Here is a 25,061-nt window from a genome sequence, read left to right as displayed (position 1 = left end):
TGGGCATGTATTTATTCAGCCACAGAGCTGAAAAATGAGGCACCTTCTGCTGCTCTGAGTCCTCTTTGTGTTTCCATGCATACACCTTGCCAGTGCCAGCCCCTGGGTAACCACAGCACGTGGTCAGAGACTGGGAAAGCCCCAATCGTGTCTGGGGCAAACTGCAGGCAGTCGGCACACTGCTTCCCACCCGGACTTCAAATGAGAAATACTTTTGCTTCTTTTTTTTTTCCCAGTCACTCCTGGTGCATGTCAGCTGCAAGAACCATCAGCGCTCACTCCCCCAGGACTGGTCTTTTGGGGGATTTTCCTATTTGCTTTTTTCATTTTCCTTCCTTTTTGCTTCTGAAATAAATGCTTAATAGTGAAACTCCCTAGCAGGAGCCATTGCTGCCTGTCATCATGAAAACATAATGAGCCTGTGGTTTATGGAAAGAGGGATATTTCATGTGTTCAATTTACATTCATTAGTATATTAACTCTCAGGAAAAAAAATGTAAAATTGCTCCACTTTATTGCAGAGAAATGTCCCTTACCGTAGATGTGCCCTTTAAAAAATAATCAAGGCAAGGAATGCAATCAAGAGGATAGCAGACAAAGTGCACCGTAGGGCAGGGTTTGTTGAGACACCCCAGGAAAAGCCTTCTTGTTTCCACCTCCTGTTAGATCGCTTTGTGTTGGCGCTGCCTGTTGAGGCTAAGTCAAGAGAGTCAGGAAAATGTTGGTGGGCCTCTGGAGACCCCCAGCCAGCCTCCCCTTGAGGCGCCATCTAGCCTCATCTGTCTAGCTAGACCCTGAACACCAAGGATGGAGCTCCCCTGCCTCTCTGGTGACCTGTCCCAGGGCTGTTCCTCCCTCCATGTGAAAACACCTTGCCTAATGTCAACCTTAACCCTCTAAGCCATGCCGTGTTACCACCCATTTTCTCATCTGCCTGCACCAAGACGAGCGTGGCTGCACGTGAGCCCACCGTGGGATCACCACGTAGCCATCCTCCCTGCTGCAGCTGCGGACCATGGGTGCAGCTCTGAAGGAGCGCTGGCAAACTTGGCTTCGCTGACGTGCTTCCACTTCTTTCTCCTGCAGACTGCAGTGAAGAAAATCCGTGCGAAGGTCTGAGCCGGCACGCAACTTTCACCAACTTCGGCATGGCCTTCCTCACCCTCTTCAGGGTGTCAACGGGGGACAACTGGAATGGCATCATGAAGGTGTGTGCAGTCTCTGTCCGGGTTCTTTCTTCTCTCTGTAGATATGTAGCTACAAATAGCAAACAAATTTAGGCACCCCTTGTGTGAAAAAAAAAAAAAAGCTTCCTTTTAAAACGTAAAAATTAAACTTTTCCATTTAAAAGTCAAGTATTTTCAAAGGACAATTTGGCCTAAGTCTTGCTCAACCTGAAAATTCATGTTTTTTTAACAGATTTATTATACTTCAGGAAAATTGTGCCTGTTCTTGTGGCTGGGAGAAGTAACCATGGACTCTGCCCTGTGCCTTTGGGACATAACATGATCTTCCTCTTTGTAGATGCTGTAATTCGTGGTGTCCATATTTCTCCTCATTCATTTAGATCGTACCCACAAGCCATTGTCTCTGGGTTATGTTATTATATTCTTTAAGCCCTCAGCAGATTATCTTTGGTTGTTTCTGTATTTGGAGCCCCAGACTTCATTAATCCCTCACGTCTCCCTCCCTGTTGCAGGATACCCTCCGGGAGTGCACTCGGGAAGACAAGCACTGCCTCAGTTACCTGCCCGTTATCTCTCCTGTCTACTTCGTCACCTTTGTCCTCATCGCACAGTTCGTCCTGGTCAACGTGGTGGTGGCAGTGCTGATGAAGCACCTGGAGGAGAGCAACAAGGAGGCCAAGGAGGATGCTGAGATGGATGCTGAGATCGAGCTGGAGATGTCCAGAGGAGCGACCACCTCGGCCACCAGTGGGAGCAGGGGAGGAGCGGTGGCACCGGACAGCAGGGCGCCCTACAGAAATCAGGAGGCCATGAAGTCGGAGTCTGCAGTGCAGGCGAAGCACCAAGCCCTGGTAATGGCTCACGCGAGGTGTCTGCTCTTCTGTGCTCGGGGTAGGGAGGGGACAGTTCCTGCCAGTCGCTGCTGTCTGGTCATCAGGCAGTCTGATCCCGAGCGACACGGAGCCAAGCAGGCGGGAGACGAGGCAGAGTGGGAGGAAGGCAGCTTTCCTGCACCCCCCTCCGGCAGAGATGTCCCCACCACCTCCACATCTTGAGTCATCTCAGGAGGGCTCCCCGAGGAGGAAGGCCACTAGAAACATTCTCCAGGGCTAACACTGTCCTGATCGTTGTTGTGGGGAAGAATTGAAGGTCAGAGATCATGAATTTTAAGTTCAGAAGCGCAGAGCCACGTGTTCCTGTCCTGTTCCCCAGGCAGCACATTGGTCCCTGCCATTTTAGCAGCAGCAGCAGCAGCACCAGGGAGCAATCTCATAAAGCCCTGGGCTCTCTGGCCCTGACAACCCTGACACATATGAAAGGAATGGCACAAATTCCCTTCACACAGACACAGAAATCCTGCTCAGGTGCTTTTTAGCCCCATTTGGGGACTTCCAGAGAAGCCTCAAGCAAATCATAGCATGCAGCTCAGAAGGGCTTGTCTGTAAACATGCAGCTTTCCGCTGGCTTACGCTCTGCTCAGGGCATGGCCAGCTTGGACCCTGGGAATTGTCAGGGCCCCCTGTCAAGCAAGTGGTGCTTCTGGGGCGGATTTTCCAGATGCTGCCTGCTCTTTGATTTTTACCAGTCCTCTAGAAAACGAGGGCAGTCAGAAGTAGGGGGAAATAAAGGAGGGGCATGAGATAATTGTCTCATCCCATGTCAGCAGCGTATGATTAAGAGTGAATATGGAGTTCCTTTGTCACTCTGATTGCAAATAAATCTACTGCAAAATCAATGAGAGGGTTTCAGATTAAATTACATTAAATTAGATTTTTGTGAAATCCATCAGACTCTATTAAATCAAGTAAAAAGGAATTTTGTTACATAGCGATGGGGAATTCACTGTTTAAATAGAGCTTCTAATAGAGATTTCTGCAGGAAAATACACCATAAACGCCCAGGTTGCTTTTCTCAGCTGGGGACGAGAGGGCACATCCTTTTACACGGGCTCTGATTGCAAACCTAGCTCACTCTCCTCGAGTTTTCCTGATCCACGAGTACCTCCTGAGCAGATCTGGAGCCACGGGTTCCTCGAGGGGCTGTTCATTTCGTGTGCAGAGCCTCTTCTTAGCCCTAGAAACCTGGCAGCACTGAGGGGCTTAAATATACAGGGCTCTGTGCAACCAATCCTGCCTCTGACAGTGGCACAGGCGCCCAGGAAGGTGTTACAAGATGCTCTGTATTGCCCTGGTTTGTGCCAGTTTTCACAGCCCACATTTCCTTTTCTTTTCCTTCCTACTCTGGACAAATGGGGCAAATAGGAAACACCACAGGGCAAACATTTTTCAAGCACTAAGACAGCCTTGCTCTGCTACTGATGCTTTTTATCTCCCTGATTTGAAGGAGGCGCTGAGCTGTGAGAATGTCTCTTTAGCCATCCCAGACACGCTGGAGGGGGCAGAGACTCCCGTGATGGAAATCCCGTCCTCCTGCTCTGTTTCCCACCATGTCCTGACTCCTTCCCACCACCCCCCAGGCCACGAGGCTGAGGTGAATGACGCCGCGCCGTTGCTTCTGCGTTGTGGCATTGTGCTTTAGTGCTGTGCAGCTGGCGGTGGTGTCCGAGTCGTCCTAAGCCTGTCGCTTCACAGCCACAGCAGTCGCTTCCATCCTCTGTCCTCTGTACTGCCTCTGCCTGTGCAGGAGCTGGGCAGGGAACATGTCCCAGCCGACTTTGTCAGCAGTCTTGTCTGGAACACAAAAGAAATATTCTTTTTAGCCGAAAAGGAATCTCATATTTAATGTACAATGTGATGTGTAAGCCGTCTGTCTTCAAATCATATCGAGAGCTGGAGACAGGCAGATTCTTTTCTTGGTTTATGGAGAGAACATGGCCCAGTTTGGTTTTCTTACTGCTACTGTAAGGCCTTGTTTGTGATATAGTATTGAGAAAATGGAAAGGCATGCATAGATCAGCACATTTACCTGTTGGGCATTCAGCAAGCACCAGAGCTGTGGATTCAGGAGATGCTCTATGCATTGCACGTCATCTGCCCTGAAATTCAGTCCCCACTTAGAAGCATGATGGAGCAAGCTGGTGAACATCTTCCCGTCTCTTCCTTCACTCATCCTGCCTCCTAGAGACCCCTTCTTCCAGCTGCAGGTGCTGTACCTCTCCAACTTGCTCCTACTGAGACCACACAGAACCAAATGCACGTGCCCGCAGGAGTGACCCTGCCCCAGCTCTCAGCTGACAGGAGCTCTCAGGCCTGAGCCTGGAATGTGCCTTCCTAAATCAATGTGCTGCTGGATGGGCTGCGGTCCTTTGGCACAAATGAGCCCCGGAGAGGAGGTGCAGTGCCACGAAGCTGTGCGTGCTGCACTGGGGAGCACATCCTCTGCCATCAGACAACTTGTAGCAGCTGCCCAAAATGAATCTGCTTTAGTCTTGGTTTAATCACCCAGGAAGGGTCATGCACTGCGAAGGTATTTGCAGGATTGTTTCTTCTCGAGCTCCCTTTGCACCAGAACAAAATCAGAGCTCCACCAGCTTACCAGTTCCCAGACACGAGAGGAGGGAGCTGGGCTCGCTCATTAAAGATGCTTAACCGAGCCTCGGAGCTGCATCCCCAAATCCCTCTGGGGTCATTTTGCTGCTGTCGGAGAGCTTTGGTGCAGGCAGCGGTCACCACGCACAGCCTTGGCAGTGCTGGGTCAGGTCAGGCTTTCATGGGTGCAGGAGGATTTCACTGATTACCAGGGCCTGGGATCTGGTTCCCGAGTGCATTTCCCAGCACAGAGCAGGAGCAGTATGGTGTTGTGTCTCCAAGCCTTCCTAGCTGTCAGGAGCAGCTCGCCAGGTGTGAGCCAGCAAACTTCTTGCACACGTTTAATATTTCAAGTACTTCTTACGGTGGCTTTGAGCCATCTGGAATTTACCCAAGTCCCTCAGTCAATTGGGTCTCAATAGCTGAAGCCTTCAAAATCACCATTGTTTGTGTCAAGAAGGGATTTCTGTTCATTTGACCCAGTCGGAGCAGACTGATACGAGATCCCTCAGCGACGAGGGATTTCATAGAAAAGATTTAATAGAAAAACGCCGTGATCCTTCTGTTAGTCCCCTGAGACAGCGGGGCGAGGCCTTTTGTTCCCCGCGTGGCGGGGGATTTCAACGACTGCCTGCCCGCCTTCCGCTCAGGTGCTGGGATGCTGGTAGCTCATTAGCTGCGATGGCCAAAGGCCAACTGGCACAGCCGCCTTGCCGCTGCATTAATATAGCAGGCGAGAGGCCTGGGTAGACCCGGAGGGATGCTCTGGATGCCAGCTACCTGTAAATAACCGCCGCTGATCCCCTCGGCTTCTCAGCCAAGTTCAAGAGGGTAAAAGCATTGAGTAATTCGTCTCGGGATGTATCTCTTTTGGATCTGAGGAAAGAAATTCATGAGCAAGGAACGCATGGAAAAAACAGATTCAAACAGATCCTTGGTGACTTCCAAATTATCCAGCAAGGGATCTCGGGCCTGGCTTTTGCTAGCACAGAGGGAAAACAGCCCCGTGGAGCGAAGCAAAATACATTTAATTTAAGACATGCAGCTGGGAAAATGTTTTCAATCAGTCACTGTGAGGCTGACGTTAAAGGCAAAGCAGAGTGATAAGTTGTGCTTCAGATAATGTGGTAAATTGTAAGGGGAAGGTGTTGAGGACCAAAACCTTGGGGCCGGGAGCCAGGTTGCAGGTGCAAGGGTCCCGCTGCCCGGTACGCTTGGCCTGGTCACAGCACCACCTCTCACCGCTGCTCCATCAGCACCACAGGGACATTGTTGGGGACATAAAGCTTCCTGAGACCCTGGGATGAATTCGCTGTAAGGTGGACGAAGTGAAGAGAGCCTCCGAGAAGCAGTGAGGGCTCAGGTTTAAGGGTCATGATGGGAGATGCTCTGTCTGGGCACTTCCAACCAGACCCTGTTTGACACAGAGGCCAAGCACAGAGAAATCCCTTTTCTTCCCCAGAACGGGCTCCACACCCAGGCAGTGCCACACCATGATGTCCCCTCCTTCCCTCTGCCCCCTGCCGTGGGGCTGCCACCCGTCAGGGTCAGCAGTGCCCAACAGGCTCCATGCTGCAGGGGAGAGGCCCAGGATCTGCAGTGGTCTTAACATGGGTGTGTTTAAATGTCTGCCTCTGTGTGTGTGTGTGTGCGTTTGGGGGGACAAGAAATGAATTTCCAGAAGCTCTTGGTACCCTAGGTCTGCGTGGCCACGCACTGGCTGATTTTGTCCGTCTGTCCCATCACCACCCGGGCTGGGCTGAAAACATCCCTGGGAAAATCAGAGCAGAACAGTGTGAGAAATGCTGGCTTTCTCCTGTGTTCGGAGGGTGGGCCCCATTTTCCTGGACCTTACTTCTTTGCTGCAGTGTCCAAGAATCAGCCTAGCAGTGGCTCATTGATGCCTTGTTTTACTCAAGCCGCAATTTGAGCTCTTTCTGCGGCTTTGGTGTTCTGTTGCAGTCACCAGGGCTGCTGACTCCCTGTAAGATGCCAGAAGGAACATCTGCCCGGGTTTTAAAACGAAAAGCAGACGTGAAGGAGACCATCGTAAATTCACCAAGATGCTGAATGACCCCTTTCCCTGTCTCCTTGCTTTGCAGGTTGGCGCAGCCAGTCTGCGGCCACAGGACTCTCAAAACCTCCTGACGGTCCGCAAGATCTCCGTATCCCGCATGCACTCCTTGCCCAACGACAGCTACATGTTCCGGCCCGTCATGCCAGCCAAAGCCCCCTTCCCCCTCCACGAGGTGGAGATGGAGACGTATCCCTGCAAATCCCAGCGAGGTACCATTCACGGAGATTTCCCTTCCTCCTCGCACGGCCAGCCAAAACCGTGCACAGTAACTCCTGCCCGCACACGTGTGGTTAGATGGGGAATACGCAGCCAGCGCCGCGTGTGGGTTGAGCCAGGGCTCGCTTTGTTTGGTTTGATACCATCCCACGGGCTGCGGTGTTGTGTTTTCGTCACGTCACTGCGTTTTGTCAGGGGCAAGTGGGAGGTTTGGGTGTTTGACTGGGGAGAAGTGGGGCTCCCAAGCAATGTGAGAGGCACAGAGCACAGGCGGGTAGCCAAGGAAAAGGGTATTAGCCGCACATTTCTTCTGAAATGATCGGCCCTGACATCAGGAATACAAATCAATAAAGTCAACATGAATAAAAGCTGGCGTCGGCGTTGCTTCCTGACAGAGCTCCTGTACAGCTCTTGTTTCAGGCAGTCTTCAGTCTCAGAGCACTATCGTTTTAGCACAGTACATTGAGTTCACAGATGGAGGAGTTTCTTTGGGAGCATAAAGATTAGAAAGCACTCTCCAGTGCCTCTGTAGCCTGGCCTTATAATGAATCTTGTGGAGAGACCCCGCAGCCAGGGAATCTCGAGCTACACAGAGCCTTGGAGTATACATTTACCCAACTGCATCCAAATACATTTCCCCTAAAATGCCTTTTTTTCTCCTTTGTTGCGCAAATTGGTTTGAAGGGGAAATCAATAAGAAAGAAAATTATCTGCCTCCCTAAAAGCACATGTGCTTCTTGAGTGGCTCCCAAGAACTTACCAGTATGGTTTCCTTTGATGCAATGCTGTTTGAAATGCAAGAACTGCTTGGACAGAGGAGTGGTGGGTTTGCAGACCCTGGTGGGGCTGGCAAGATCTGCTCTGATTTCCTTGGGCGAAGTAACTCTCTATTTGCTTAAGCCGTCTGGATACCAGTTAATGTTCTCTGCTCAGTATTTATTATTATTTCACCTGCAAATCTTTGCTAAGCAAAGAAAACAGAGGTTGAGTTTCATGGCTGGACTACTGGGGATGATTTTCATCTCTGTAGTGGGTGTAAATCAGGATTTATGCTAGTATAAAACTGCTGTGATGTTGGCAGGGGTGGGTAGAACTGGCCAAAGATTTTTCATCTTTCCCAAATTTCTCTCCAAGAACACTCAAGTAATGGATATGACAGGTGCTTACCTTCCCTCTGAGCTGGTGGATGCATCCAAGGAGCATCACCCAGAGCTGTGCTGCTCCTGAGCTGACCATACTCTGATTTAAGTGAAAGTCCTGTAAGTTACACACACACAGATTTGCATTAGCATTTGTGCTGTCATCGACATTTCAATGTCAGTTAAGGATGTCTGCTCTTCTCCCAACATTTTGGAGCCTACACACTGAAAATGTGGGATGACCAGGTCTTGTATTATTTTGGTCTTAGACGCAGTTTCCTGATTTGTTAGAAAAACAAGAGAAAAATATACAAATCCAGAGAGATCTGGCTCTCTTCAGGGTTCCTGACCATGCAGTTTAGAGGGTTTTTTGGTTTCCTATAGGACAGCTAGATGGAAAGTTTCCAACAGAAGGAAATTCCAACTACGGATGGGGAGGAAAGCGTAAGGTTTTGATTTTATGACTGTGTTTGTAAAAGATTTTATGACAACATTTTTCTGCATCATAAAAAACATTTCGTAAAGCCTGGATTAGCACAATGAATAGTACAGACTCAGCCTGAAACTCTGCCTGTAGGAGAGCCCAAAAACAAAAGAGGGAGAAGTGGGGCAGGTTGTGGGGTGGGAACCTCACTGCTCTGCTGCTTCTGTGGCATTCTGGGGAAAAGCTCCAAAAGAAAAATGATTAAACGCTAAGTTTTCTTTCTCCCCAACAACAAATCTCTTTCTGAAATGCAACTGCAAACTGTCTGGATGGCTTTTGTCATAGGTTCAAGTTCCCTGACCTCTGGGCGAGATCTCTTGAAGTGATGGATAGCTGTGTTTTTAACATGGAGCAGCAATGTAGAAACAGACGTTGGGTTTCAAGCTAATGAGCACAATAAATCCTGCAGCCAAAAAAAAAAAATAAAAACAGCAAAAGATCTTTCAAACAACGCAGAAATGCAGTAAAGCAGCACCACAAAGGGGCTGGGGAGGAAGGATTGCCTTTAGACTCAGCCAGGGGACTGGGAGCCTTCAGGAAGAGCGCGCTCCCTGCCTGATACATGAGCTCAGGGACTCTCAAAGCACTTGAAGCAGCCTCCGTGCCGTGGCTCAGACTGCGTTCAGCCAGGGGCTGCCTCGTGGATGGATATTGGTGGTAGGATTTGCGTTGTAGAAAATGGAAGAACTGCCCTGTGCGTGCCAGCAGTGTCTCCTCCTGGCGAAGTCGGCACAGGGTGCCTGCTGGCTGCACAAGGCGAGGCGAGCGCCGGAGGCTTCGAGGCAGTGGCACAGCGTTCCTCTTGCCTCCCCCTGGCAAAGCAGCACAAGGTTGTGAGCCTGGCCCGGACGGCGTTGCAGATGGGCTCAGGAAAAAATGGCCCAGCCACCAGACTTCCCCTCATCCACCTTCTCCAAGTCCTTTTATAAATCCCCCTGAGGCAGCGCTGCTGGAAAAGCAGCAATGGCCGGGCTTCCGATGCAACCCCGGTCCTGCCCTTCACTTGCTGCTGTGTGGTCCTGGTGGCTGCCATCCACCCTGAGCGTCACAGCCGCTGAGAGAGAAGGTTTCCATTGCCTGGAACAGAAAACAGACACCGTGAGCATGAAGTTTGCAATGGGTGATATCCCAGGGAGGGCAGAGCCGCATGCACTGCGGGTGGATTGCGGAGGAGGCTTCCTTTGTCTCCTGAGGAGCTATGGCCAGGTATTTAGAGCAGGAGACAGGACAAGGGGCACCTGGTTTCTAATCCTGGCACTGCCCGAGGTTTGTGGTGAGGTTTGGGATCTCAGCTGGACCCGACAGGCTTTTCCTTTCCTCTCCAGCATTCACAATGGAGCCTGTGGGCACCAACCCAGCCTCCAAACTTCACAGCCCCCACCATGGCCATGGTGGTGACTGTTCCCTCACTGTTTCCTAGGGTCCATCACCTCCATCCGCTCCCAGCCCGTGGGAGCGTGCTCCTCCTCTCTGAGAGTCCCAGCGGAGTCCCTCCAGCTGGCCGCGCACTCTCCCAACCACGACGGCCGGCACCGCTGGAAGATCCTTCCCCCCCACGTCGTTCCTCGATCTCCTACTCTCAACAAGCTGCTGTGCAGACAGGTAAGAGGCCAAGAGCCTGCAGAGGCAAACTCCCTTGTAGTCACCTCAGTCCTTCTCTTCTTTTCCAGGCCCCTCTTGGATTTTTTTTTTGGGGGGGGGGGTTGAGAGCAGAATTCCCTTTTTAGAACAAAATGTTTCTGGTTCTGTTGCCACAAAGGTTTACTGTACTCCAGTCTCAGCAAGTGGCAGACAGGGGAAGGCCCTCCTTACCTGCTTTCACCTTTGTGGGCTTAGTAATTTACTAAGGAATTGCTGCATCATATGGGGGGGGTCGATGGCCAATTCAGTTGTGCCGGTGCTGTGAGAAGCCCGGGGGTCAGCCCTACACCGTGCCCCGTCGCACAGGTTGGACTGACTCAGTATTTGGTGCTCATTCAGAGCAGGACCATGCCCGTGCAGAGACCCAGCAGATAAAAGGCCTTCAGGCTGAGGCCCCAGGTCTGGTTGCAAAACTTGTATGGAGGCAGTCCCGTGGGGGCTGGCACTGCGGGGTGGGGACGGGGCGGTGAGGGAAGCATTACACCCACCAACCGTTCTGCCACGGGCCAGGTTTCACCCCTAAAAGTGCCACCAGCCTGGCAGATCCCCAGGCTCTCGCCCCCGTCTCTCTCTCCTCCCCTTCCAGGAGGCCGTTCGGACGGACTCCGTGGACGGGCAGACGCCGGATCCCAAGGACAGCCTGCAAGCGGAGCCAGGAGAGACGCTACCGTCGGCGAAGCAGCCCCAGAGCACCTTCACCCCCAGCCCTCTCCACCCCACGGCCTCCTCCCTGCCAGCCACCCCTCCACGTTCCCCTCCATCCTCCCCACATCGGCACCCCGGCACGCTGGCGCGGAAGCACGGCTGCGGCCAGCGCGGGGTCCCCAGCCGGCCGGCCAGCCCCGGCAGCGGCCCCCCCAGCCCCGAGGGCTGCCTCGTGGAGCCCTCCGACCTGGCCGACGAGGAGGTTCGCCACATCAACAGCTCAGCCAAAGACTGGGGGGAGCACTCGGAGGCTGGGAGCCGCTCGACTTCGCCGTTCATCTCCCCGGCCCCATCGCCGGTGCCCCTCAAGAATTGCAGCACAAGCAGCCTCTCCGGGGGCGGCGGCAAGGAGAAGGACTTGAAGAAGTTTTACAGCATCGATACAAAGGGCTTCCTCAACAAGCCCAGCTGGGCGGACGACCAAAGGCGGCACTCCATTGAGATCTGCCCCTCCATCAGCGATGGAGACTGTAGCTTTGAGGACCCTGCCGAGGAGAAGCAGCGGTCCCCTGCCCACATCCAGCCGGAGTCCGAGTACATCCACGGAGCCCGGAGGAAGAAGAAGATGAGCCCGCCCTGCATTTCTATAGATCCTCCCATGGAGGACGACGGCGGGGCGGCCTCGCGCACCAAACCCTCCGAGAACAGCATGCTGCGCCGAAGGACCCCGTCCTGCGAGTTCCCGGCTTACAGAGAGTCCCTGGAGCTCGCGGAGAGCCAGCCCGGGGGGGAGCCGGCCTCCAAAGCGGAGCGCCGGGGCCAGCCCCCGTGCCGCGGGGAGCACCTGGCCATCCCCAACTTCTCCTTCGAGCAGTCGGACGGCAGCTCCTTGAGCAGCCTCTCGGATCTCCTGGACAGCGGGCGGTCCACGCCGGATTCCCGGCCGGACCCCGCGGCCCCCGAACTGAAAAAGGCGGATCACTTAAAAACTCAGTGGAGCAGCGCTGAGAAAAGCAAAGAGCTCCTCGGCACCGCCAAGAGCCCCCTCCGGAAGCAGGACTTGGTGCCCGTGACTGTCGCAACAGAAGAAGACATCGATGAGCCAGTATAGCTTTCTGGGAGGGGGGAGCGGGGGGGTCTCAAGGGCTTGACACCAATGTGGGTTTTGAAACCGAAGGGACTGAGCGGCGGCGGGTGCGCGGCCGCTCTCTCGTTTTTTGTTTTTTTTTTTTCCTTTCTCGCAGTCACTTGTTCTTAAGCGCTGTGGAGGTTTGCAAAAAACAAAAAAAAAAAACGTTTAAAAAAAAAAAATTAAAAAGAAACCAAACAAACGGCTGGACGAAACGGTGACGGGTGTTTCGGGGCGGGGGGAGCGGCTTTGCGAGCGGTTTGGGGGTTTCTTTTCTAAAGGGAAGGTGGAGCTGGCCGGGGGGGGGGGTGGCTTTGGTCCTCCCGCCGCCCTCCGTGGCCTCGATCACATTGATTTGGGTGCGAGGTGGTGGTGGTTGGGATTTGGGGGATTCTCGTCGGGTTTTGTTGTTCTGTTGTTTGTTTTTTTTTTTTTTTAAAGACGCTCAACTTTTAAAAAGGCACCTTTTGGAGATGTCACATTACGTGGGAGTGCCCAGGAGATGGGAGCTGTACATTGTCTGTATATCAGCAGTTATATAAATAGAAATAATGTATTTGTGAGATACAAAACAAGGAAAAAAGACAAAAAAAAATATACCCACAAAAACTCTCTCTTCATAATGCACATATTTTTATAGAGAAACGATACTGTTTTTTGCATTACAAGTGACTCCGCAACTGGGTGGTGTTTCCTTGGGTTTTATGTGGATCTAATTATTACGGCCATGCGTTTTCCAAATGTTTCTCCTCTTTCTTTGCGCTCCTTTTTTTCCCCTCTCCCTCCCTCTCTTCCTCCACCATCATCCTAGCAGCTTCTTTTCACAGCTGATGCTTTAGCCGTCTCTCTCATTTTTCTTTTGTACTTTAGAGATTGTCCTAACTACAGAAAAAAAAAACCAAATCACTACTGAATTGTAGCCAGTGCAATAATAAGTTATTCATTCTTCTTGTCTGTACAATTGTCCTTTTGCTTTTTTTTTCCTTTTTTAACGGATATTCAGGTTAAATGTCGCAATAATCTGAACTAACGTGCACAAACAAGGTTTCTTGCATTACAAAAAAAAAAAAAAGACTAAAAAAAGGAAAAAGTTAAATTTACAGAGAGATAGAGAAAAAAAACAAAACAAATAAATAGTAAGTTATTTAAGAAATGTATTTTGTTTACTGCAGTTCAAAGTAAATTATTGATACAGTCTGTAAAGGTATAAAGAGCTGTCTTAGGTGATGTTCTTTGTGAGCATTTAAGCTAATGATTTGTTCTCGTAGCAGAATGCCTTTGAGAACTCGGTGATAGCCGTAACCGTCCCTTTTGCACTCTTTCTGTTCGTCTTCCTCCGCACACCCGCACCCACGTGGACGCGCTGCCCTCCGAAGGCCCCTCTGCTGCCGTCGCAGTCCCAGAAGCCTCTCGAGGAATTCGAGGCACCTGTCAACACCACTTTATTTTTTATTTTTTTTTTAGTTTTGGGGTTGATTTTTTTTTTTGTTTTTAGCCTCCGTTCCCTGCCCCTTCCCCGCTCTTCATCCAGGCCCTCCCCGCGGGACAGCTTCACCACGGAAAGCCGACGTCAACCCGAGCGCCGGGCAACAGCAGCAAAAAGACATGCAGGAAAAAAAAAAAAAAAATTAAAAACAACCGTTTTTGTTTGGTTCGTTCCATGCCGCCTCATATTTATGCATTCACATATATCTTCTGTTATTTATGCATTCATTACTCAAAAGGAAATGTATCTTGTTTCACATGTATTAAACTGTATAAACTGGAAGCGTGGCCTGACTTTGTGCCGCGGCACGGGGACGCCGCTGCCGCAGCCCCGGCTCCAGACCCTGCCCTGCCCCGGGGGGCTCGGGGACGTGGGGGCGCTGCCTGCTCGGCCCCCTTGGTGCTGCCCGGTGAGTCCTTGCCCCAGAGCCCCTGTGCATCAAGCAGCTTTGCGCCAGCTGCCTCCGAGCACCTGCACCGCCACGATTAAGTCATTTAGAATTATTGTAATTATTCTGCCTCCGTAGGATAGTGGGGAATTCCAGAAAAACACCATAAAGGTAATTATTGCTGCAGTTGTTACTGAGCTTTGCTGGGAAGGCAGCGTCAGGGGCTCTGAGCTGTGGGCCAGGGTCAGGCATCCATAGGAGATGGCTGAATATTTGGGGTATCAGGCTCCAGGTCCCAAAGCCTTAATTCTGAAGCAGGAACCACAGCTTGGAGCACATGAAGCGAGCCTCCAGGGGGGCCGAAAAGCAGCCCAGGGGTTACTTGATTTTATGTTAGCAAAGATGTGAAGGGAATAAAAAGAAGCTGTGCAGGTGGCAATGCCTCTGCCTGCCACCCGGCCAGGGGCAGGATCAGGATGGGACACGACGGGTGTCTCGTGCTCCACTGCGGCAGGAGACCCGCACAGCTACAGCTGGAGAAAGGACAAAGCGATGGAGAACACCCAAAATACACAGCGAGTGCCGGGGGTCGCGTTTATGTTATGAACCGGCTCCTTTACCAAGCAGCAGTTTGTTAAAGCCAACACGTTACGCAGAGCAGAGCTGGGTCTTAGGCCCCCAACCCGGCCATTTACAACAGCGTGGAGAAACAGCCTAACTTTGTAAAGCTGTGTTCATTTTCCTGCTGACTCAATCCTTATCACGCTAAGCAATTTCCACCAGGCTGCCCTCAAAGGTGGCATCGCTTGAGGTTGGAAGTGGAGAATGCAGATAACCAGATAAATGCAGGTCATTATTTAACCAGATCTATTTCTGTTCTGCGTTTTTAATGACAATTCATTCACATTCATTTCTCAGCCCGGCTCTGCCCCGGCTCTCCCCATTGCAGCAGAGCCACGGCCTGCAGGAACACCAGCCTGGCCTTGCTGCGGGCAGCCCTGGAGAGCGGGGATAAACGAGGACTGCCAGCAGCGTGCTGAGGAGGGGGCAGAGGAAACCACCTCAAAGCATCTTCAGCTGGTCTCCGCTTCGAGGTCGAATCACACATGGCATCAACCTGAAATTGTCCTTGTTAGGCTGGGGGGGGGGGGGAAAAGGTTAAAAAAAAAAAAAAAAGCCTCTAATCTGAATCCATCCTCAGCGCAATTAGATACAACCTTTAATCTGCCAATGTTGTGAGATCATACAGGTGGCATGAATACTAATAAGGACTGATATTTGTACAAGCTTTCTTGGGTTGAATAATTAAATTGACTTTATCCATTAAACATTCCCAATTAAGCATTAAATACATGGCTGTTTTAATGTCTGGGGCCATCGCCTCTTCCTTATGGGGCCTTAATTAGAAATTTTACTGCCTCCCACCAGCACCTCAGCCATCAGCAGTGGGGGTGAGGGGCTGAAATCTCCAAATGTTTTTTTTTCCAAGCAGCTCAGCGTGGCTATCTGCTGCAATCCCGCTCAGGCCCTGCGATAACTCAAGCTCGCACTGGGTGGGTGCTCAGTCCTCTTGCACAAAATGGTGTTAAGAGAGGCAGCCCCGCTTCTCCCGTGATGATTTTTTCAATATCTCTGCTCACAGAGATGTCGCCAGGGAGGTTTCAGCCCCAGTTTGGGACTGTGACCCCGCTGGGCTGAGCCGGAGCAGCACCTCGGGCCAGGACCCCGTGACTTGCCCTCATGCACTTGCCAGCCAGGGGTTGGGTTTTCCAGCTGTGGCCATTGGATTATTCAGGGAAAACATCTGTTTGCAGGGAAAAGCGCCAGCAACCCTCATTATCTGACACCACAGGAAAGAAACCAGATTAATTTTTAAACTGTTTGATTAAAAAAGAAAAAATAAAAAAAGAGCAACTTATGTTTCTTGCTTCAGCTCGGAGGCACAAGCTGCCAAAGGCCTGGGGCGATGTTGCCCGGGTTTGCTGCAGACACACAAGCAGAGGCTCTCCCACCTGAGCCAGCTGTCCCCCAAAATACAGCCTTGGTGGCTGACGAGCAGGGGGGCTTCGTGTCTGGCAAAGGCAGGAGCTCGCCTTCCCTCCCCTCCTCTCCACAGAGCCTCCAGTTCCTCATGCCCTTACCAAACCCGATGGCCCTGCTGGGAGGCTGCTCCTCCAGCCCTCCTCGCCCTCTCCCCCTTCCTGCCTGCATGTTAATTTATTCCGACTGGCTCAGATCAAGGCACTAATTAATTTTCCTCATTAACCAAAAAAAAAAAAAATAATAATCTAACAAATGGTAACAAGTTCCAAAACAAATTAATTCTTCGTAGAAGACCAGACATCTCACAGCCCACTGGCAATAGCACCTCGTGCACGCGGTGATGCTCTGCAGCCGGCCTCAGGGCTGGATCCCAACCTGATAAATCACCCAGTGTAACGAGGAGGGGCAGAACACTGGATATTGACTCTGCTTTGTCTTTTTGCTGTGCTCTTTTACTCCAGGGGGATTTGGGTAAATTGTGCTTGGGCTGAGGATGGTGCAAGTCTCCTTGCATTCACACATGGCCTGGGTTAAGAGTCGCAGTGCGTTCCCTGTCCCTGCAAAGCCACCGCACCGCGGTGCCCGGGGTGCTGGGGACCCTCCTGGGGCAGCTGCAGCCCCTCGCGCTTGTTTTCTGGCTGGCTTGCAGCAAGTCAGCGTGTAACAGAACAGTTCATCCCCCCCAGTCGCTGCCCAATTACTTTCCCACCAAACTAAATCTCTGGGTAAATAAATTCAGCAAGAATTACAGCATGAATATCGCTGTCTGGGCTCAGGCTTTTCCATGTACTTCCACGTTCTTTGATTTGAACAGCAGGTGGGAAGAGCTCTACGAACAGAAAAGAAAAAGGCTGCTAAGACAAAGGGCAGGGAAGCTCTCTGTAGCCTCCTCGCAGAGATAAAATGCAGGCAGGGATGAGTCAGACTGGCAACTTTGTGCAAACACTCTAAAAATAAAACTGGTTTATTGCAGATTAATGACACCATAAAATGTATTTCACTGGCCATTTAGCAGGTGTTGATCGTAAATATTTGGGATTAAAAATAAACTTTTCTGCTGTGCCACTGTATTGTCGTTCCTCTCTCACCCACCCTCCCTGAGCGCCTTTTGGAAGCAATGAATCAGCCTCAGGGTTGGTTTAATCATACTTGAAAATGTAACGGTGACAAAGAACCTGCTTTCTGGGCACCAGCCTCCAGCGCAGATTTTAAAGCACTCTCTCACCTGGGTAGCAGCAAGCAGCAGCACCTGGCCCTGCCGCTCACACCAAGGGCTCCATCTCACTATTGCAATTATGCAATTCTGCAAAGGAGCCCTTCTCCTGTGCCTCTCACAAAAAGCAGGCTCCCCCGGCGAGGAACTTTGTGTCTGGCAGAGGCGAAGGACTGCACAGACTCCTTTTGCCTTAGACGTTCCTTTTTCTCACTGTAATCTCGCCCCGCGCAACCTCATTTTCTCTTAGCCAGCCTCTTTCTTCCACCGCGCTCCCACAAGGATGCTCTTTGCCACAGGTGAGAACAGCCACCTACGCGCACCGAGCGCTGGATCACAAGCAGCAGCAACTCCCAAAGCACTTTCCTGGAAGCTTGGAGCCTAAAAAAATGTCCTTTGCATGAGCCTGGGAGAGTTGGCACAGATTTTTCCAACCCCTGGCTCTTTCTGGAAGTGAAAAAAATCGTAACTCCCTTAGTTGATTTATGTCTTGTGCACAGAGGTCAGTGCTTGCTAGAGCAGGAGATGCTCTTTCAGAGATGGGACCTGCCATGTGCACAACAGCAAGCCAGCGAGCACCTTCCTTCCCTGGGCTCCCCAAATGCCCCAGGGGGGTTCCCAGAAAGTGCCTCACGCAGGGAACACCAAACAACAGGACCGGGACAGGGCTGGGAGAAAAAAATGAATGTTTTACTTGGCCAAAAGAGATGCCGACATCGTTAAATAACACCCACAGAACAGCCCTGATCTGTGAGTTTTCATTATGCTTGGAAATTGAAATCTCTGATGGACCGTTAATTAAGTTTTCTTTGCTTCGTTGCTTGGGATTTCATTCTAATCATAAAGAGCAAAAATGCAGCTAATTAGAACAAGATAGGCATGTAAGGGGGCGGGGGGAGAAAGGTCTCCTTACAACTGAAAGGCGACAGAGGCCTTCCACGGGCAGGTACAGATGACTCATAGCTGCAGAATAACCCCGCTGCCTTTTCTCTGTCATGGGGAAAAATCTCTCGGTGCTGGTATTAACTCCTCCAGCAGCTGTATATCACTTGCTAGGCATGAAAAAAAAAAAATAGAAATAAAGAAAAAAAAAGTGTTAATTAAATGGCCTTGCTAGCTGCAAAGGACAGTTGTTTGAGAGCAGTTTTATTTTTCCCCTGATAATTTTTGGTTGAAACATATGATTTACTCTGAAGCATTTCCGAGGGGCAGGGGAGAAAGGATAAAATTTCAGTCATTCCCTCCCACCCCTCCTGCCTGTCTCCCATTCCCCTGTTGGCCAAGTTTTGTTTGCTGAATGTTTAAAAAAGAAAAAAGTAAACTCAAAGAAAACTCGACAAATCTAATTGAAATAAATATTGGCAGAAAATATATCAGAACATGAAAGGCATTTTTCAGACACAGACTGTAGTGATAGTTTATTCTCAGTCCAGTCCAAACACGCACAGCACCCCTCACAAGGCAAGGGGCAGTATCTCGGGATGCCCTTTACCCTCAGGAAAAACACCCGAAACAAACAGTCCACAGTGTGGCACTGCAGAGAGCCAGGCCAGCAACGCGAGCCTCCGCAAGGCGGCTGCCAAAAAGGAGGCAAAATGGAGCTGATGGAGGAGGCCAGGGACTGAGGCTGCCTCCGGCTCCTTGCTGTGGCACCAAGGGAAGGCCAAGCAGGTGGCGGCCAGAGCTTTGCACGTTCCTCACATCGTTCCCCGGAGCCCAGTGCTGACTGAATGCCCCAGGACAGCTCGCAGGCAGGGCAGCAGTGTCTGCGATGGAGCATGGTGGCGAGGGGTGAGCGGCTGTGGCGGTGGCAAAGCTTCCCGGCACCGTCGTCTCACGGCCTTTGTACGGAGGCAGCACGGCCGGGTCAGCAGCATCAGCTCTGAAAAGACGCGCAGAATTCACTCCCCTTTTAATTAGAGCGGGCTAATCAACCCAGCGCAATCCCATTTCCTCGCCTTCCCATGGGATGTGCAGTCACATCCAGGTATCGGCGCTTATCGGGACACAGCTCGCTCCCGCCAGGCCGGGGAAACAAATACGCCATTACACGACGCTAATTACAAAGCCTTAAAACTCGACGCCTCACGGCCTGTGACAGGCCCCGTGTAGCTGTGACTGTGGCCCCGTGGGGACACCAGAACTGCCGGGTGCCCCCGTCCCTGTCGATCCCAAATGTTCCCCCCCGGCCACCCCAGGCCTGGGGCTCCCTGCGGGCGCAGCCGCCGCAGCCCGGCCGGCAGCAGCATCTAGTGGCCATTTCCTCGGCGTCTGCTGCAAGGAGCAGGCCCCGCTCCCTCACGCGGGCTGGGAATGCCTTAAAAAGAGCTCACCAGGAGCGATTTATGCAAACGTTATAAAACAAAAATGTATAAAATTCAAAACGCAACGTGGCTTGAGAATTAAGGGGGAGATGGGCGGTGGAAGGCAGGTTCCCGTGGGCCTCGGCCCCAGCCCCTCAGGCCAGCGGCCGGGGGGGTGACGAGAACCCGCTGTGCTGAACGAGGGGAGCGGCACTGCCGGCGTTTTGGGGCGATTCGCCCGCTTTTTGGTAACCCCGGGCGCTCCCCCGCAGCCCCGCGAAGCGCCGCCCGCTGCGGCATTTTGTCCCCTGCGCCGCTCCGTCCGTCCCCATGGCAACGGGGCCTAGCAGCGAGGCGGGCGCCATGGCGGCGGGCGGCGGCGGCCCCGCCGTCTTCCTGGTGGCCGTCAACGGGCAGATCGAGAGCGGGGAGGTGAGCGGGGACCGCGGCGGGGGGCGGCCCGGCCTCGGCTCCGACCCCGGCCCGGCCTCGGCTCCAGCCCCGGCGGCGCGGCCTTGCCCCGGCCTTCGGTCCCCGTGGGCCCGGCCCGCTCACGCCGCCCGTCTCCCTGCAGTTCCCCGGGTTTGACGAGCTCTACTGCAAGTTCTGCTTCGTCTACGGCCAGGACTGGGTTCCCACTGCTGTAAGGGTCCCTTGCGTGTCCCTGAAGCGCTGCCTGGCCAGCCGCGCGCGTGTGTGTGTGTGTGTGTGTGTGTGTGGCAGGCCCCCGCTCCTGTCGCTTTCTCCCCCCTCAGGGCCTGGAGGAGGGCATCTCCCAGATCACCTCCAAGAGCGCCGTCGCGCCCACCACGCTCGTCTGGAACTTCCCCATCGAAATTACCTTCAAGAGCACCAACCCGTCCGGCTGTGAGTGCCCGGGGAGTCGGGGGGGGGGGGAAGGCTCGAAGACGAGGCACCTCGCTCACCCCCGCTTCTTCGGCAGGGCCGCAGATTGTCGTGAGCGTCTACGGACCTGATTTTTTTGGAAACGACGTGGTGAGAGGTTATGGAGCCGTTCACGTGCCCTTCACGCCTGGAAGGTGAGGTGACAGCCCTGCCATCTTTCAGGGCTAAAACTGAGATTAATTTCCAAGTTGCAATGTTAATGCAGGGACAAAACTGTCCCTATATTTGCTTATCATGTCTTGTCCGTTTGGTACAAAGGGCACAGATTTTCTAGCAGTAGTCCCTGGTTATTATTATTGTTGGCAATCCCATAAGTCACTCCTTAAAGTTAGAACTGGCATGAAGACCACCTAAGTATGAAGTTCAGTGTTAGCGCTCATCACTCTCTCCCCATCTCCCTCAGTACACGCTAAGCTTTCATTCCTGCCGCTTGAAATTATGCTTTTCCTATGCAAGCGAACACTTTCTTTGTGAAAGGAAAGGTACTGTTTTACTTTGAGGTGTTCAGTGGTCTGATGTGTCTGAAATTCCGCTGCCTGTACAAGTATAAGACTTGCCAGTGCTGTTTGCTTCATTTCTGAAGGTCTGCACCTCTCATGTTTGTTTTAGGCATAAGAGAACCATTGCTATGTTTGTTCCAGAGTCCACATCTAGGCTGCAAAAGTTTACAAGGTAATGATTAAAGACGTCTTATTTTTAAAGTTCTTGCTCTTACTTGTAAATGTCTATCCAGCTACTCAGTGGTGCGTATCTGTGTGCACTTTCTATCACAACCACGTGGCTTTGAAGGTAAAGACCCATTCTCAGGTGTCTGGGTTTTTTGAAGAGCTCTCTCTAAATGTGTTAACTCTCTGCTTGCAGTAACACTTTGTCTTTTCTTCATCTTCATGTTTGAAAAAGAACAAATTTTAACAGCAGACCTGAATTCTTGTACTGAGGGGCTGCTCTTTATTGCACAGGCTGATTGTGTCAGTGATGTGACTTGCAGAAGCTCTACTTAGACTAATTTTACTGGGTATTTTAGTTGTCATTGGACCCAAGGAGATGTGCTACAGTCCATCTTTAAGTCATGCTATAGCTAAGGACTTTTCTCGAAGGATAGCCACATTAAGAACAATCCAGAAAGCAAAGACAGCACCTGGAAAAACAATTCTGTTTTACCTCTTCTTCTATCCAGAATGCCTATGCTGCAATTTTTGTTTTGTTTCCAAGCACACATCCCTTCCAAAGTAGGTGTATACGCATAGTGACTCAGGGTGTTGAGTTTTTTCTTTCCGTGGTATTGTTTGAGTGCAGTCTGAATGATCTGTGAGCTGACTGTCAGGTTGTGGATTGCACATACCAGCTGAGCCTGGTTTGGGTCGGAGCTGGTGTGGGAATCTATGCCCCACAGACAGGATTCAGCTGATGTCCATCTCTTCTCTTACGATACCCTCCTCATAGAATCTGCACGTTGGTTTATATACCTTTGTACTGTGTGCATTTCTGATGTATTTAAAGTATCCAAGCCTCTCTGTTACTTTGGGTAATGAGGCCCTGAATCAGACTGGTCTTGAAACTGCTTTGCCGTAGAGTTTGTCTAGCCCAGATATAGCTCGGATTTAATGTAATGTGTACGATTTTTTTTTTCCCCTCAGAGAGAGAAAATCTTATCTTTGATCAAAGTAGAACAGCAATAAAGAAAGTGAACAAGTCTCCAAAACTCTGAACAAAAGCTGGGAGGCTTATTACCGCCCTTGAAAAAAATTTGCATATAATAAACTGTGTCAAATCTAAACACTACCGTGTATATCCAATTATTTATTTTCTATTTTCTTCTCCAAGTTGGTTCACAGGGAGACGTCCAGAATTTACTGACCCCAAAGTGGTAGCGCAGGGAGAAGGAAGAGAAGGTAAGGCCCCAGGGGCTCCTGACTGCAACCCTTGCATGGCAGCAGACCAGGGCCTGGCCACCCATTTCTCCTGTTGGAAACAAGGCAGTCCTACCCAGGTATGTGAGGAGTTCAACAGTGACTCAGAAACCCTCTCTTAACCCGTGTTATTCCTGTCTTCTTTCTTCTAGTAACGAGGGTGCGATCTCAAGGCTTTGTGACCATCTCCTTCAACGTAGTGACTAAGGATATGAAGAAGCTGGGCTATGATGTGAGCCCGAGCGACATGCAGACCCCCTGTGTGCCTATTGCAGAAGGGATTCATAAGTATTGAACTCAGAAGTGAGATTTACAAAGGCTCACGGAGAAGTTAGACACTTCAGGGGCTTTTTTTTGTTTGTTTCTTCAAATGGAGAACGAGCATCTGACTGAAGTAAGAATATTTCACCTGACACCTTCATTCAACAAGAAACTCAAGCCCATGAGGCTTTGGAGTAATTTTCTAGAGTATAATTCTTTCAGTAAGTATACAGCTTGAAAATCATAAGTTTATATCATCAGTTCTATTTAGCATTTTTATGTGTGATATTGGACCTCTCAAGAGAAGACCTACAAAGTATTTTTTATAACAGCCTCTTTTTTTATACGTTATATACTTCAACTTATCGTTGTAATGGTTTTCATTTGTTTAAAACATCAGTACAAACCCAGTTCTTGTTACTAATGTTTTTGTGGTAGAAATGGGAAATTGAAATTATTGCGCCTTCCAAAAAGGAGAAATTATGGAAACGCTCCAGTGAAACACACACACACACTTCTCTCTGCTACCGGCTTCTCTCTGCAAAATCACAGCAGGTATCCATTACTATACCCCACAGTCCTCTAGAGTTTGTGCAACTAAATAAAATAGTTTACGCACTGTAGAAACAAACCCTTCCCCATTTTTAAGTGAAGGACCCTAGGCTTTTGCATTTAAGAACAAGACGGTGACTCTCTGTAGATTTTACTTCTGCATCAAGCTTCAGGAGAAAGAAAAAGGACAGCAGTTTATTTTACAGGAGTTCAAGGGACCATGCGTGCTGTGTGCTTTTAACTTCTGATAGAACAAATTGACTTTTAAATGCAGCTGTTGACTAAAAAATAAGCCTTAGAAAAGGAGCTGAAATGAAAGTACACAGAGTCTCAGTAAACCGTGTATACTGTATTTAGCTTCAAGTCGTGTTAGTTACCAGAGGCACTGTGCTGTACACGATAGGAGCAGCAGCAAAGACCTCATCTCTTCCCTTAAGTCAGTCACTCCAGCCCAGCAGAGCCTGATGGTTGATGCTTTGGGTAGCCAAGGTTTTAACCTGCAACAATTTTAACAGGCTTCTGCCAATATAATCAGATCACGTTGGGTAGTGTGGGTTCAAAGAAGAGAGAATATCGTGCAAGGAAAATGTTTGCTTACAGAGATAATGTACCGCGGCTTTCCTTAGCTGGTGTTCTTATCAGAAGAAAGGCATTAAAAAAGCAACATATTGATGTTCATGTCAGCTATAATTAGGTTTTCCCATTGCATAACCTCAGAGAATGACCGAAACAATGTTGTTTGTTATTAGTGTGACACAAGCTCTGAAGCTAATTTGCTATTCTCAGATGTCTTCAGCACGATGACCCAAAGCTGGCCCCCAGTCTAAACATCTTTTCTGCTGTCATATCATGGCCTTTCACTGAATCCCCCTCTAAGTTAATGTTAGTGCTCTTCTTTTAGGCTGAATAAACCCAATTGTCTAAATATTTTTGTTTTTGTCTTTCTGCTGCCTAGGGTTTTTATTTGTTTGTGCCAGCATTGATGTTTCTAAGTCCTGAATCATCCAAGATACGCTGTTCTTACAGGTACAAAAGAACAAAGCGTATACTACCGTGAAATAACTAATTGCTTAGTCATTTTCATATTTAAATTTGGGCATGTAATCTCGTGTTTTGACTGCAAATACCAAGAGATAACTGTGAGACGGACTTAACATGATACCACCCCGCAAGTAAACTACCAAGACCTTGAAACTATAAAAATAAAAATAATGAACACTACGCAGCATTGAAGTGCAGAGCCTCCAGTACAGATAGAAAGTAAAGCTAGTTATTTCATGTGTAGTTATTTTCATGTATAGTTATTTCATAGTGAGCAGTGTGGCCAAATAAATAGAACTTCTAAAAAGATAATGTGATCACCGGTATTTGACTGTGAAGTGACATTAGCATCTCTTGTAGTATTTATAAATACTTTTCCAAACATGGTTACAGATTTTTTTCATCTCTGCTTTTATCCTGTCATGTTTTTATTGGTTTTACACTTCCAGTAAGCTGCTCCACCAGTTGTTTTGGCAACTGCTGTAATCTCTCAACTGAGTCATGTCGGAATCCAAATTAATAAGTATTTCCTGTTGGCTCAGAAGAGATGCAAGGAATTTTGTTTCCTTTTTAAAAGTATTTGAGAAGCAGTTAGCTACAGTAGCAGGATAAATATCTGTATTTGAAAAACCTGAAACACCCAGACATTAAACCTACCACTGGTTAAATATCTTTTTTCCCTTGAGCACAGTTACCTGCCCCCATTCTAATTAGAGCAAAACTGCACAACAGAGATTCTAGTCATGAAAAACCTGTTAAACCCAGATAAAGTCCAAACTTCATGCCCAGAGGGATGCAGTGAATTTATTCACGTACAGCTTTACAGTGTGCTACTGCTGCCAATCTGAATTGCTACCTGTTTGAAATGAGTAGTTGGATGCTTACCACACTGAGCCTGATCAAAACCAACACGTGTGTGTGCATAGCTTTGCTATTCGGGGCCAAGGTGCAA

At 50.0% G+C, this 25,061-nt stretch overlaps 2 protein-coding genes across 7 annotated transcripts in view; both read left to right on the top strand.

The window, feature by feature from the left end:
- Nucleotides 1-15,029, top strand: part of CACNA1H (calcium voltage-gated channel subunit alpha1 H) — a 229,638-nt gene extending 214,609 nt beyond the window's left edge. For 3 of the 5 annotated variants that reach the window (XM_080556039.1, XM_080556040.1, XM_080556043.1), the window contains 6 exons: nt 1,087-1,208; nt 1,700-2,038; nt 3,531-3,677; nt 6,778-6,961; nt 10,012-10,193; nt 10,819-15,029. In XM_080556039.1, the coding sequence (XP_080412165.1) occupies nt 1,087-1,208; nt 1,700-2,038; nt 3,531-3,677; nt 6,778-6,961; nt 10,012-10,193; nt 10,819-11,988 (2,144 nt within the window). In that variant the 3' untranslated portion in view covers nt 11,989-15,029. The remainder of the gene's footprint in view (nt 1-1,086; nt 1,209-1,699; nt 2,039-3,530; nt 3,678-6,777; nt 6,962-10,011; nt 10,194-10,818) is intronic. The other 2 variants (XM_080556041.1, XM_080556042.1) reach the window with 1 other exon arrangement.
- Nucleotides 15,030-19,717: 4,688 nt separating this feature from the next.
- On the top strand, nt 19,718-24,421 carry B9D1 (B9 domain containing 1). Of its 2 annotated transcripts, XM_080556068.1 has the most exons (7): nt 19,718-19,871; nt 20,014-20,082; nt 20,195-20,306; nt 20,383-20,479; nt 20,955-21,017; nt 22,170-22,237; nt 22,408-24,421. In XM_080556068.1, exons 1-7 carry the CDS (start codon nt 19,770-19,772, stop codon nt 22,548-22,550), a joined length of 654 nt encoding a protein of 217 aa, XP_080412194.1. In that variant the 5' UTR covers nt 19,718-19,769; the 3' UTR covers nt 22,551-24,421. The 2 variants fall into 2 exon arrangements, with proteins under 2 accessions (XP_080412194.1, XP_080412195.1); XM_080556069.1 differs by lacking the exon at nt 20,014-20,082 and having other exon boundaries at nt 19,738-19,871.
- Nucleotides 24,422-25,061: the final 640 nt, after the last annotated feature.

The sequence above is a fragment of the Anser brachyrhynchus genome (assembly GCF_964034855.1).
Source record: "Anser brachyrhynchus genome assembly, chromosome: 15".
Classification (NCBI taxonomy): Eukaryota; Metazoa; Chordata; class Aves; order Anseriformes; family Anatidae; genus Anser; species Anser brachyrhynchus.
Note: the sequence above shows the minus strand (reverse complement) of the source record. Positions and strands in the feature narration are given on the sequence as shown.